This window comes from Zootoca vivipara, chromosome 13 (genome assembly GCF_963506605.1).
Source record: "Zootoca vivipara chromosome 13, rZooViv1.1, whole genome shotgun sequence".
Lineage (NCBI taxonomy): Eukaryota > Metazoa > Chordata > Lepidosauria > Squamata > Lacertidae > Zootoca > Zootoca vivipara.
In genome coordinates, this window is record NC_083288.1 from 27,698,366 (window position 1) to 27,711,043 (window position 12,678).

The following is a 12,678-nucleotide window of genomic DNA, read 5'->3' on the forward strand; positions in this document are numbered from 1 at the left end:
ATGTGTAGAAGCGACTTCCGGTGCTGCTCTGCCCTATTTCCAGTGCCCACATGGGAAGAGCGGCCCCGGAAGTTGCTTCTACGCAACTTCCGGTGCTGCGCCGCCGCTGATCCCGTATTTTTCAGCGGGAGACTTGGCAGGTATGGTCCTGACTGAGCCATGATGAGGGAGATATGGCAGCATCTCTCCAGCTGAACTATGAACCATATGGAAAGGAGGGTGATGTTGGTTTGTCGGGGTGCTCAGATAGGGTTGCGATACATCTAGGAAATCCTGGACATGTCCTCTTTTGGGAGGCCAATGTATTCATACAGGAGGGGGGATTTTTACATTTTAAAGGAAATTCTCAGTGTGTTGTTTATTTATTTGGTGTTTTTTGGTTCAGGAGGTATTGCTAGGAGATCACCCAGAACAAGGGGGAGCAGAGCTCATTCCATCTGGGAAACTGATATGCTTGCACATAAGGAACATTTGCATGTGTAGACCTTTTAACCACCCCCCAAAAAATATTCAGACAAGACTCAAATTTTTGGTTTGGTTTTTGGCAGAATTTAGGCCACAACTTTACTGATTACAATCAAGTGAGTGGTTGTATAGGCTCTGGTTCGACTAGCTCCCTGCACCCTTGCAGGTAGTGCTGAGCCTGGGCACCAACCATAAGTCAGCCTCAGGTGAACACCTGGGACAGAGACAAGCAGGAGCCCTGCTAGACCTCCACCCAGATGTCCCCTGGACTCAGGCTCTGGGGACAACCCCTCAAAGGGAAGACCAGCCATGAGTCTGTGGGTTCCTTTAGCGGAATACCCAACGCATAGGGATGGCTAGGCGTACTGCCACCCCGTCACCTGAACCAGAGCCTATCCGCAACCTTACAGGTTGTGACGATTTGCTACATGGCAGGCGAAACCCAAATGGCACCAGCCAATCAGCCAAGTGGGGAAAATTCCTGCCGTAACCCTGTCCCAGCCACAGGTGACACACGATGGCATAGCAAGGTCAAGCACAAGCCCTAAATATAGGGAGAGGTGGGCGGGTGTTCCGATGTTCTGAGCCCAAAAGAGGAAGCTCAGGGACACGTGCATCGGCTTAAGTAGAGGTTCCTTAATCTATTTGATTGGCATCCCATTGGTCCAATTACACCCTGGATCAAGGGACCTCCAATAGGGTGTCGTGGCCATCCAAACATTCCCACCCACAACACAGGGTTTGGTTGCCAGGTCGCAGGGGCAGTCCATCCCCTTTCACCACGTGCTCCCTTGTACTCCAAATTCTTGTGGTTCATTCACACTTCCACTTGTGCTGTACTCCATCTACATTTAAAAGATATGTAGCAATCTTGGTGTTTATTATGCAAGTACTGTGTAACCAAAGATTGTAACAACAAAGCTGCATCCATGTTTTTCTCTATTCATAATAAAACAAATCATTTCAAGAGGGCATGTATGCTGCCCTGATTTCCTCTGATAAAAGGCAAGTTTAAAAATGCATTGAGAGGGAAACCTCTGCTGGGAGTGTAGCACAAATCCCCATTAACTATTTCGTATGGAATCAACTTCTAACCCGGAATTCTATAAAGTGATCTGTTCCAATAATGCTATTGCCAATAATTTGAGCACATCACCTAGTGTTATAAGATCAGAGATATCACACTTTGACTCCTGGTGTAATTCTTTCTGCATTGCCGTATTCTCATCAGGTGATTTTATGTGAGTTTACCATGCTACATTTCAAATCCATAATTTTAAAAGGTACACAAAAAACATGAACACACTGCTTCTCTAATAATGAGTTTTTTAGTCAATTTTCCCCACTAGATATTTTTATTTTCTAAAATGAGTGTCCCAAAAGCTGAACAGTGTCCTCTGTGGCACAGAGGTCTCCAAAGACATAGCATTTTCTCAGGAAAAAAAAAAGATAAATAGCCACAAGAGGTAGTCAGAGAGTGTAGGCTGGAACATCTCACTTTGTTGCTTATCACATAGGCAGACATTTTGTGAAATGAAAATATACCATAAGATCCATATATACTGGGTTACTGACATGCTGAGAGAGGAGGAATCTTGTTTGAAGGTACAAAAGTCTCTCTCTCTCTCTCTCTCTCTCTCTCTCTCTCTCTCTCTCTCTCTCTCTCTCTGTGTGTGTGTGTGTGTGTGTGTGTGTGTGAAAGAGAGAAGAGTAGAGAGAGTTCTAGAGGTATTACAAAATTATCATGTTGGGATCTTGACCTCTCAGAACCGTTTGCAATTATTCTGTTGATTTTACAGCAAAGAAAAGAGTGCCAATGAGAACGTTTATAGAACTGTTTACATAATACAGAATAGAATCACACTTAAGGGAGTTCTATCTCATTATGTGAGGTCCCATTGCATGTTGTTGAAGGACACAAGTGCTTAAGTTTAATCTAGCATTTTCCAAAGAAAAGGATCTCGGGTGATAGAGATATAGAAGTCCACTGGTTGTTATATTTGAGAGTCAGAAGGGACTAGAAAGATCAGTGGCTCGAGGCTGCTTTAAAATATGTGTTGTAATCATTTGTTGTTGTTGTTTAGTCGTTTAGTCGTGTCCGACTCTTCGTGACCCCATGGACCATAGCACGCCAAGGACTCCTGTCTTGGTTGTAATCATTATTGGTTTGCAAATAGCTACCATAAAAAAATGGGTGAATCTGACCATTTCAGTTCTCACAATTTCTCATTTTTCTTCAGTCTTAAATTCTGTTCTCCACATTTCCACATCAATTTGCACTTTTTACCAGAAATCCTGTAAAAATTTATCAAAATATACAATTTTAATATGCAATTTTGTCTCATGTTCATTTTCGGAAAGTAATTTCCCCATATGTAATGCATTTTGGTATTCTATTTTCAATTATATATGCATTTAAGCACATATTTTAGCTAAGAACATGCATTTTTGTGTACATTACTTGGCTGGTAAACTGCACTGCAAAATTAACTACAAATTCTGAAGGATGGATGTGTTTCAGATTGTGTATTATTTTGGAAACTGTCAATCATGTACATTTGCCTTTAAATGTGAACTGAATTCAATTCTCTCTCATTCCTCACTGCTGTATCTTATAATTGCTTTGCACAGGAACTAGATTCTGATAAGATCTCAAGACAGTTGCTATGCCTTATTTCTTTGTGCCTTGCAGAGCTCCTCCTCCAGCTTAATATGGTAGTTAGCTGGCAATCCCATGGCAGCATGCTATAATGGGGTTTTACTGACTTCTGGAAACAAAATATGGATGACACATTGTCAGAAAGCTCAATCCACATCTTCTCAAAGTGAAGGTAAAGTCTACCGGGGTGGGGTTGGGAGACAATTATACTGCCAATAAGTTTGATTTGTGAAGTGTTCATTTTGGTCATGATTACGTTTGAAAAGAACAGCACTGTGTGAATAGCATTTTGAACATTCTAGAGCCATTCTATCGTGGATTATATTTGTATATTTCCAAATTCAGTCCTTCTATAGTTGCCAGAAAAGGGTGACAACCTCTTGTTCACATGAATGCAGTGACATGATGATATCCCACCAGATATGTTAATTTATAACTATCTTATTTCTGCTCGTGGACTTCCTAGAGACATTTGTTTGGTCACGAAGGAAAATGGGATGCTGGCCTAGATGGACCACTGATCAGCTGAGATTTTCATATGTTCATACATAAGTCTCATAAATTCCAATTTACTGCCTCTGTTCCTGGAATCAGACTAAACAATAATGCTTTTCAGTAAAATGTCTAAAAGCTACATTGGTTCCAGAAGTGGAGGTGCACAGCTGGAACATCTTTACCATGATATGTGTCTAGTGAAATTTTGTATCTATATCATAAAAAATGAAATGACCTTTCTTTCATGAAATATTTGTATGTCGATGATGCACATCATAGGTAAACTTTACAATTAATTGTGATGCATCTCTCCTATGATGCTAATGGGTCAATTGTATGACCGCAGGAATCACGTAGGAAGATTATCTGGGCCATTCTTCTTCCAATGTTGCATTCAACATAAGCTCTAGAAAGACATGATCTCTAACAGCATGTGGCCAGTGGCTGTTTAACTTTCCCATCTCTCCATCACATAACAGACGCTTATAATACTGAGCAACAGAATTTTTCATTCTCTACATGCTAAGTATCCAGGGTTGTTAATAAAGGTTCCAATGAGCTTTCATAAGAGGAACTCACACACAATGCAACTTAACTGGCCATTTGCAATGCAACTTACCTGGCATCAGTTTGGAGTGGTAACCAAATGTAAACATACGGGGGGGGGGGAGTTGTGAAACTCTCGTTCATTCAATTTTTTTCAACTATTGGCTTTTTCCGTTTTTTATCTTTTTTAGTTATTGGATGAAGCAACTCATGGAAAAAAGAGAAAATGATAATGAAACAACAGTGACAGAATTTATCCTCCTAGGGTTCAAGTCATTTCCTGAACTGCAGACTCTATTCTTTATTACATTTTTAGCAATCTACATGGTGACAATGGTTGGAAACCTCCTTATAGCTGCAGTCGTCCTAATCAATCATCATCTTCACAAGCCCATGTACTTTTTCCTGGGGAACCTGTCTGTTTTAGACACCTGCTACACCTCAACAATCCTCCCTAGAATCTTGGCTAGTATTATAAATGACTACCATAGAATTTCCTTTAGTGGGTGTTTCCTCCAGTTCTATTTCTTTGCTTTCTTGGCTGGAGCAGAAAGCTATCTTTTATCTGCAATGTCTTATGACAGGTATTTAGCCATATGCAAACCACTACATTATGTGACTCTCATGAACAATAGGTTGTGTGTTCAGTTGTCTCTAGCTTCTTGGGTGACTGGCATTGTGGCTAGTGCATTTACAACATTTTTTGCTTCGCAGCTAACCTTTTGTGGCCCCAATGAAATTGACCATTTCTTTTGTGATTATGAACCATTGTTAATGCTCTCCTGTAGTGAAACTCAGCATACAGAAATTGTGATGTCAGTCTTGGGATCGGCATGCACCATGCCACCAATGATACTGACCTTCGCTTCATATGTTTGCATCATCAGCACCATTTTGCAAATCCCTTCAAACAGTGGCAGGAGTAAAGCATTTTCTACCTGCTCCTCTCATCTTATTGTGGTCACCATTTTCTATGGGACCCTAATCATAGTGTACATATTACCAAAGACTGACACACTGAGGGATCTGAACAAAGTCTTCTCTGTTTTCTACACAATCCTGACTCCCATGTTCAATCCCTTCATCTACAGCCTGAGGAACAGAGAGTTCAAGGAAGCCCTTAGGACAACCATCAACCATTTTGTGCCATTGAGTAGAACTCAGGGAATCCAGCCTCAGTGAAAAAATAAAAACAAAACACCAGTAGAACTCTTCAGTAGTGATCTGCAGCTTGCAGACCTTTCTTTCTAATAAAAAGACCAATGAAATCAGCCAAAATATATCCATGCAGCCTAATGAATGGGAATAAACTGGGAGACACTGTACCACTCTAGACTGTAGGCCCAGGATATCACATTTTAATGTTCCACTGCATGCATCTCTCCCCCCCCCCTGTCACGTAGAAACAGAAAACAACAACAGGGTGTTGAAGGTGGTTGAACCATATTCACATTTCTTTTAACTTGCAGGGTTGCTGTTTGTTCATTGAGGAACATTCAGTAACGCATCCTTTACCATATCAACCTGAAGATTGGAGGTGTGATGCATTACTGAATGTTCCTCAACGAACAAACAGCAACCCATCACACCTCCAATCTTCAGGTTGATATGGTAAAGCCTACTGTACCACCTCAGTCTTCCACATTTATTATTATTATTTTATTTGCAGATTCATAGGGCCCTTTTAATTTTTTAAAAAATGAAGAATAATTAAAAGAGCATTACACACACATGCAGAGAGAGAGAGAGAGAGAGAGAGAGAGAGAGAGAGAGAGAGAGAGAGAGACCAGGGGCTGCTGCCCATTGTCCCTCTGCCAGCCAATCCCTTTGCCAATCCACCTCTCTGCTAACCATTTACACCTGGCGAAACCCCTTCCCTTTACACCTCTCCAATCTCTATCCCTATTCCCTCTCCAAGCCCTTTCCTCACCCCTCACAGCTCATTACAACCACTACCCACTTTTAAAGAAGGGAGGAGGAACTTCAGACAGCAGTTTTCTGAAGAGTCTCTCCCCTCCATTAAATCTCACTGCAACTATGATTAATAAAAAGTGAAAGCCTTCACAGAGCAGTTTTCTAAAACTCTCTTTGAAGCACCTCCCCCCTGCTAAACCTTGATGCAGCCATGTTTGAGGGGAGGGAAGTGTTTCACTGAACAGTTTACTCTTTGGCAGCTGGATGAACTGCAACGTGACAGTAGCCTTACCTTTTTATGAATATAGGGAGATATATATATATTCAATAGGTCTTGTTCCTGTAACCAGTGGCAGAGACAAGCATTTCCTTCCCCTCACTTCAACAAAGGACACTTGACTTTACATATTCTTTTAGGAAGAGAGGATGAAAGCAAAGTCCTTACAGCTGCTCATTCACACTGGCCATGCTGGTCTTTGCAAATTGTGCTCTTCCAAGGACTGGGGAATAAGTCTGCTTCCAAATTCTACTGCATGCTTAGATTAGGCCTCATGGATAATCTTAAACTGCAAGATACAAGCATTGTTTGCTCCAGAGAAGATACAATGGGATTAACAGAACCACCTTGGAGAACCACCACACAGACAATATTTCTCTACCCATTGCTCTCTTTCTCATCTACATAATTGAAATAAACAATATATTTTGAGAGAGTGTCCTTTGCACTGGACAAGATGACATCAGAATTTATTTGTCCAAGTTATTGGATTATACCATCTCACCCTTCTAGATCCCCTACTTCATTTTTCATTTCGTTTTGTTTCAGATCATGAACCTGATGGAGTGGATGCTGTTATTTGGCACAACCTTAGATTTGTAGCAATCTCCTTCCAGCAAATGGCAATGGGCTCAGACCTCAGGGGAATTTCAGGATTCAACCCATGGAACTGTATGAGAGAACTCATGCAGCAGATAGATTCCTCCACTGACCTCCATTCCTCATCACCATGCAGAGCAACTTCTCAATGGATATCTTTCTCATTAAGGTTTACATATAATCCGTGTTGGATAAACAAAAGACATAGATGAGAGGGGGAGCCTGGGGTTGTACTCCATCCGATCGAACCACCTTCTCAATGAAGGGAATCCAGAGCTAGAGCATCACCAGCAAATTGCTGTACAGACTATTAGAAGATCCCCAGTGCTTGAGATCCCCCTCCCTTTCCCTAGGCAGTTCTTTTCATTGTTGAACTGTCCTCTCCTCTGGTAGGCAGCAGAGACCAAAGATTTTCATTCTACTATGGGGAGGAAGAGAATTTTCATGTGGTAATGAAAGAAGAGATAACAAAACATGTCTGGGGTGGTTCAGAAACATACACAGAATCACATATCACACATACATATCACACATTGTGTATCCCTTCTGGTGGAACAGCTTCTTACCAGTCTGTAACTGTGTTGTTTTAAGGGGGGAAATGGGATGGCATTGGATGTTGTGTTGAATTCATTGGAGAGGTATAAATGCATTCATTCATTCAGTCTAGCAAAAGTTTTTACAAAAGATAAAATACATTAAATAGAATGAAAACAAAATAAAATGCATTATACAGTTAAAATAATTATTAAAACCAGACATTCTGACAGATAGAGTGTGCTCCCCTGAAGAATTGCCACATTCCCCTTTAAAAACATCCAAGCCAGTGTCCATCACTATTGCCTCTTGAATCTAATTCTAGACATTGTGAAATGTTGTTGTTTTTCTTGTTGCTCTTGTTCTTGTTATTTAGTAGCAGTAGCAATTAGATTTCTTAACCAGCCCCCCACCATAAGGTCCCAAGACTGGCTACAACAATATAAAAGAGATTAAACAATTATACTTGTGTGCTGAGTCTGTTGCCATCAATTCTATTCTGTGACCTCATGAGCTAGGTTGGGGTTTATTTTAGCTCTCATTTAGATTTCCAACTTTTATTCATTTTACCCACTGACATGTTTTCATTGGAGAATTTAATGTGCCTTTTCTATAAGACTGCATTCCAATCTATAGAGGGGAAGAGGCAAGAAAGCTTTGCTACCAATTTTAGAAGAAATATTCCATCACAAGGTCCCCTTTGTCCTTATAATGCATGCCCAGCTGCATAGTCCCCCCACCCAGCACACCTAGGGGGGTAAATGAATGGACACAACAACCGTCTGGGATTTAAAATGGCCACAACTTTATTGATTTCAGATGTGAGAAGCCTTGGCATAGGCATTGAGCATATATTTCCTCTCAGCCACCTGTTGGGGAACTGAGGAATGGCAGGGTCTATTCGAGGGTGGGTCCATTGCAAAGCGCAGGTTTACGCAGATGGGCCCCCAAATGCTGAGGGAAGCTCTATGGCCCACTGGCCCTAAGCAACTGGCTCTTTGGTCAGAGATTTCCCTCCAAACCCCTCTAACCGGTTACCCTGTTATCGCCCCCAGTGAGACCAGGGGGGTGGGTGAGTCACTACTTCACCACACCCCGATTGGATGAAAACCATAAGATTCTGCCCAAGGCCTAAAACACCAAGTTGTGACTAGTGCTGAAGGGAAGGCGAAACCTGCAGCGCAGGGGAAATTCCTTCCCGGCCCCGAATACAGCAACCATCATAAGACCAAAGCAAAGCCCTCCTAGCTGTAAGGAAAAAAGGTTAAAGCAGCAAGAATTAATGTGAGGAGGGAAAGGGTGAGTGACCTGTCCAGCCGACTGGATGAAGAGCACAGTGTTGGCTGGGATATATATCTGGGGGCGGAGGTGGACCTGAGTGAAGCCTGCTCAACTCAGGTCCGCTCACCAAACCACATCCCCCCTAGGCCACTGCAGATTGGCCCGATTTGAAAACTGGTTTTGGCAGGAATCCGTGAGCCTTCGTGGTGGCCGAGGAGAATGTACATAGCCCAAATGGTGTGGTGTGTCTGCATAGGAGGTACAGCATCGGGCTGCAAACGTTGCTCACCAGCAAGGCAAGTAAGTGTTCATTATCTGAAACAAGCTAAAGACTTAATTTGGAACTCCCTGTGGCAGTTTTGCCCAGAGAATTTACATCATCTCAGAGGAAAAATAAAGAACTGCAAGATGTAGTTAGAGAAAATAGGCTAGAATGTATTGTACAGGCCTTTATTATAGTCATGTTTTGTTCTAGGAAAGAAATGGAAAAGTACCATAGTATCTATATCTAGGTGTCCTGCTACTTTGAAAGAAGAGGTCAAAGCACTGATGGGGAGAGCATGCTTAGAGTTACAAAGGTCTGTGTGTGTAAGAGTGAAACAAGGGGGCAGTTCTAGGGATATTACAAAATCATCAGATGGAGTGATGGTGCCTGTCAGGACCTGCTGCAGATATTCTAGTGATTTTATAGCACGGTGATGGAGCTCTGGCGATATTATTAGCAGGAATGATAAGGAAGAGATCCTTTATGGAACTAAAATAATTGAAAATATGTTCTCAGGGAAAGGGACTTAGGGTAAACCAGTTGAAATAAAAGACCTATGATAGTCCTCTATCAGTCATGTCAATGAATTAGAACTAGCATTGGCTATAAATCATGTATGCAGACTTTCCAATATTCAGTCCCCAAGTAATAGGACTTCATGTGATACAGCAGAGAAAGCTTGTCTTCCTGAGGTCCTCAAGAGCTCAAATCCTCAATCAGAATGGACTGGGCTGATCAGCGGTCTAAGGCAACTTGTTATTAGTTTTCTTGTGATGTAATGTGCTTTAGGTGTCCAAGGCTGTGATCTGGAATACATCAAGGCTTTCTCGCCTTATGCTTGTTTTTGGTTTTGCACATGAACTAGTCTCATGAAACTTGTGGCAGTTGCTGATCTTTCCTAGGGTTTATTTGAACCTTACATAGCAGAGCTTCTTTCAACTGCAATATTCCACCAGATAGTACACCTCAATAAAGTTGTAGACTTCTGTAAGCAAATGAACAAAGGCATATTTTCTGGAGGCTCAGTTCTCACCTCCCTGAAACAAAGGTAAACATTTCTCTATATTAATGGTCAAAGCTGTTGCTAAGATCTGTAATCTGCCAAACATTCATTTCAGTTTTCAGTTTTTAAAGTATGTGAACATGGCAGGATTGTAGGAATTGTAGGTTGGGGAGCTGATAGTCAAACATTCCCCAAGCTGCTATGAACTACATTTGTACTATGAACTTTGACTTGATTTGTGACACTCTTGCCAAAAAAGCTGCACCACAACTGCCTTACATGTGTGTATTAACATAACCAAATGCTATCATGTATTTTCATATATGCTAATTCTTCCCCCATTTTTTTAAAAACAAAGATAAAACAACTACTGTACATGCTCCTAGAATAGTATACAACAATTGTGACAACTCTCTCTCTCTCTCTCTCTCTCTCTCTCTCTCTCTCTCTCTCTCTCTCTCCCTCCCTCCCTCCCTCCCTCCCTCCCTCCCTCCTTCTGTATTTTCCTGTGTCTCTTAAGGTTTTATGTTCAAATTCAGCTCATCTGTTTCTGAAAATAAACTGAACAGAACCCTTTACAGTAAAATGAATGTGAATTGAAATTTTGGACCAGTTTAGCATTTTTAACAAACTATTTTGCGGATAGAAAGATTATATATTTATAAATAGGTGGCACTCATATAGCATTGGCAATTGTGGTTTCTGTTTCAATAATTATTTAGTTGTTGAATGGAATAATTCATGGCAAAAGAAGAAATAGTAAATAAAACGGAGGTGACAGAATTTATCCTCTTAGGATTCAAGACGCTTCCTGAATGGCAGGCTCTCCTCCTTGTTATATTTTTAGCAATCTACATAGTGACAATGCTTGGAAATATTCTTATAACTGCAATAGTCCTAACCAATAATCATCTTCACAAGCCTATGTACTTTTTCCTGGGAAATTTGTCTGTTTTAGAGATCTGCTACACCTCAACAATCCTCCCTAGAATCTTGGTAAGTTTTATGAGTGGCTATCATGGGATTTCCTTTAGCGGGTGTTTCCTTCAGCTCTATTTCTTTGGTTCTTTTGCTTGCACTGAGTGTTATCTCTTATCAGTGATGTCTTATGACAGGTATGTAGCAATATGTAAACCACTGCATTATGTTGCTATCATGAAGAGTAAGTTATGTGTTCAACTATCCTCTGCTCCTTGGATACTTGGTGCTGTGCTTCCTGCATTTACAACCTTCCTTGCATCTCAGCTGAAATTTTGTGGCCCCAACGTAATTGACCATTTCTTTTGTGATTACACACCATTGTTAATGCTCTCATGTAGCGATACCCGACAGGCAGAAGCACTGATGTCAGTCCTGGGATCGTCATGCATCATGCCACCATTGATCCTGACCTTTACTTCCTACATTTGCATAATCTGTACCATTTTGAAAATCCCTTCAATCAGTGGCAAGAAGAAAGCATTTTCTACCTGCTCCTCTCATCTTATCGTAGTCACCATTTTCTATGGGACCCTAACTATGGTGTACATGTTACCAAACACTGACACACTGAGGGATCTGAATAAAATCTTTTCTCTTTGTTACACCATCCTGATTCCCATGTTCAATCCCTTCATCTACAGCCTGAGGAACAGAGCATTTAAGGACATTGTTAGAGAAGTCTTCAGCAAACTTGTACCTATGAGAAGAATTCAAGGAATCTAAATGCAGTAGAACTAAATGCTTTTGTAATGATGTAAGCGGCAACCCCCAACCACTTTCCTTTTGAGAAGACCAGCTGAAATCAATAGAAGCACTTTTGCGTATGTAATTTGTGACTTGTAATTTAATGAAAATGGAAATATAATTACAGAAAGAAATGCAATTGACTTAAAAAAGGAAAGAATGTCCATATATTTGCATAGAATCATAGAGTTGGAAGGGACCACAAGTCAGATACTCCAATGGCTTGCAATACAGGAATCTTATGCCCAGTCTGGGGCTTGAACTCATGACCCTGAGATTGAGAGTTTCATGCCCTACCAGTTGAGCAATATGGCACTTAGAAGGGTGGAAGGATTTTTAAAAACTAGTAGCATTGTACCCTTAGAAAATAAATGCAAAAAACACTCAATGTCCCATCAAATTCTCTCCCCAAATGCTCCCAGGGGCACTTGCGTGGCCCTAGCCCTTTGACAGGGGTTCAGACAAGAGCATGGCGAGCCCTTGGATTCCTTTAATGGAATACTCTTGCAGCAGCAGCATTGGAGGGGCAGGCAGAGTCAACCATGCCCCCTCCACCAACCAAATTTAACCAATGCCTAACCGCAACCTTACAAGTTGTGACGATTTTGCTATGCAGTAGGCAAAAAAAACCAAATGGCACCGGCCAATCAGCCAAATGGGCGGGTGATCCGATGCATGCAGCGGAAAGAGGCAGCTCAACGCTGCATGCAGGGAATAAATATCCCCTTGGCCGTCAATCATAAATTGCAACATCAAATTCTCCCCAACGACCAAGAGGTCCCCCAATAAGATTCGTGGACATCCAAACTAATCCGCCCAGCAACAGAGGTATGTCTTGTTTGCCCCCACCGCAACACGTGCTCTCCATGAAGGAGAACACACTTTGTATGGAATTGCTCCAATGGATCAGTTCA

The 12,678-nt window shown here is 41.5% G+C and overlaps 2 protein-coding genes and 1 long non-coding RNA gene across 3 annotated transcripts; all 3 read left to right on the forward strand.

Annotated features, from left to right (window-relative positions):
* The first annotated feature begins 1,958 nt into the window (after window positions 1-1,958).
* LOC118094160 (uncharacterized) lies at window positions 1,959-7,062 on the forward strand. Its single transcript, XR_004693733.2, has 3 exons — window positions 1,959-2,070; window positions 3,158-3,296; window positions 6,906-7,062. It is a non-coding gene; the product is annotated as an uncharacterized LOC118094160 (long non-coding RNA).
* LOC132593085 (olfactory receptor 2AP1-like) lies at window positions 4,364-5,347 on the forward strand. The gene has a single exon (XM_060282052.1). It carries the CDS (start codon window positions 4,364-4,366, stop codon window positions 5,345-5,347), a length of 984 nt encoding a protein of 327 aa, XP_060138035.1.
* A 3,718-nt stretch (window positions 7,063-10,780) lies between the features above and the next one.
* LOC132593132 (olfactory receptor 6B1-like) lies at window positions 10,781-11,796 on the forward strand. The gene has a single exon (XM_060282195.1). It carries the CDS (start codon window positions 10,781-10,783, stop codon window positions 11,741-11,743), a length of 963 nt encoding a protein of 320 aa, XP_060138178.1. The 3' UTR covers window positions 11,744-11,796.
* The last annotated feature ends 882 nt before the right edge of the window (window positions 11,797-12,678 follow it).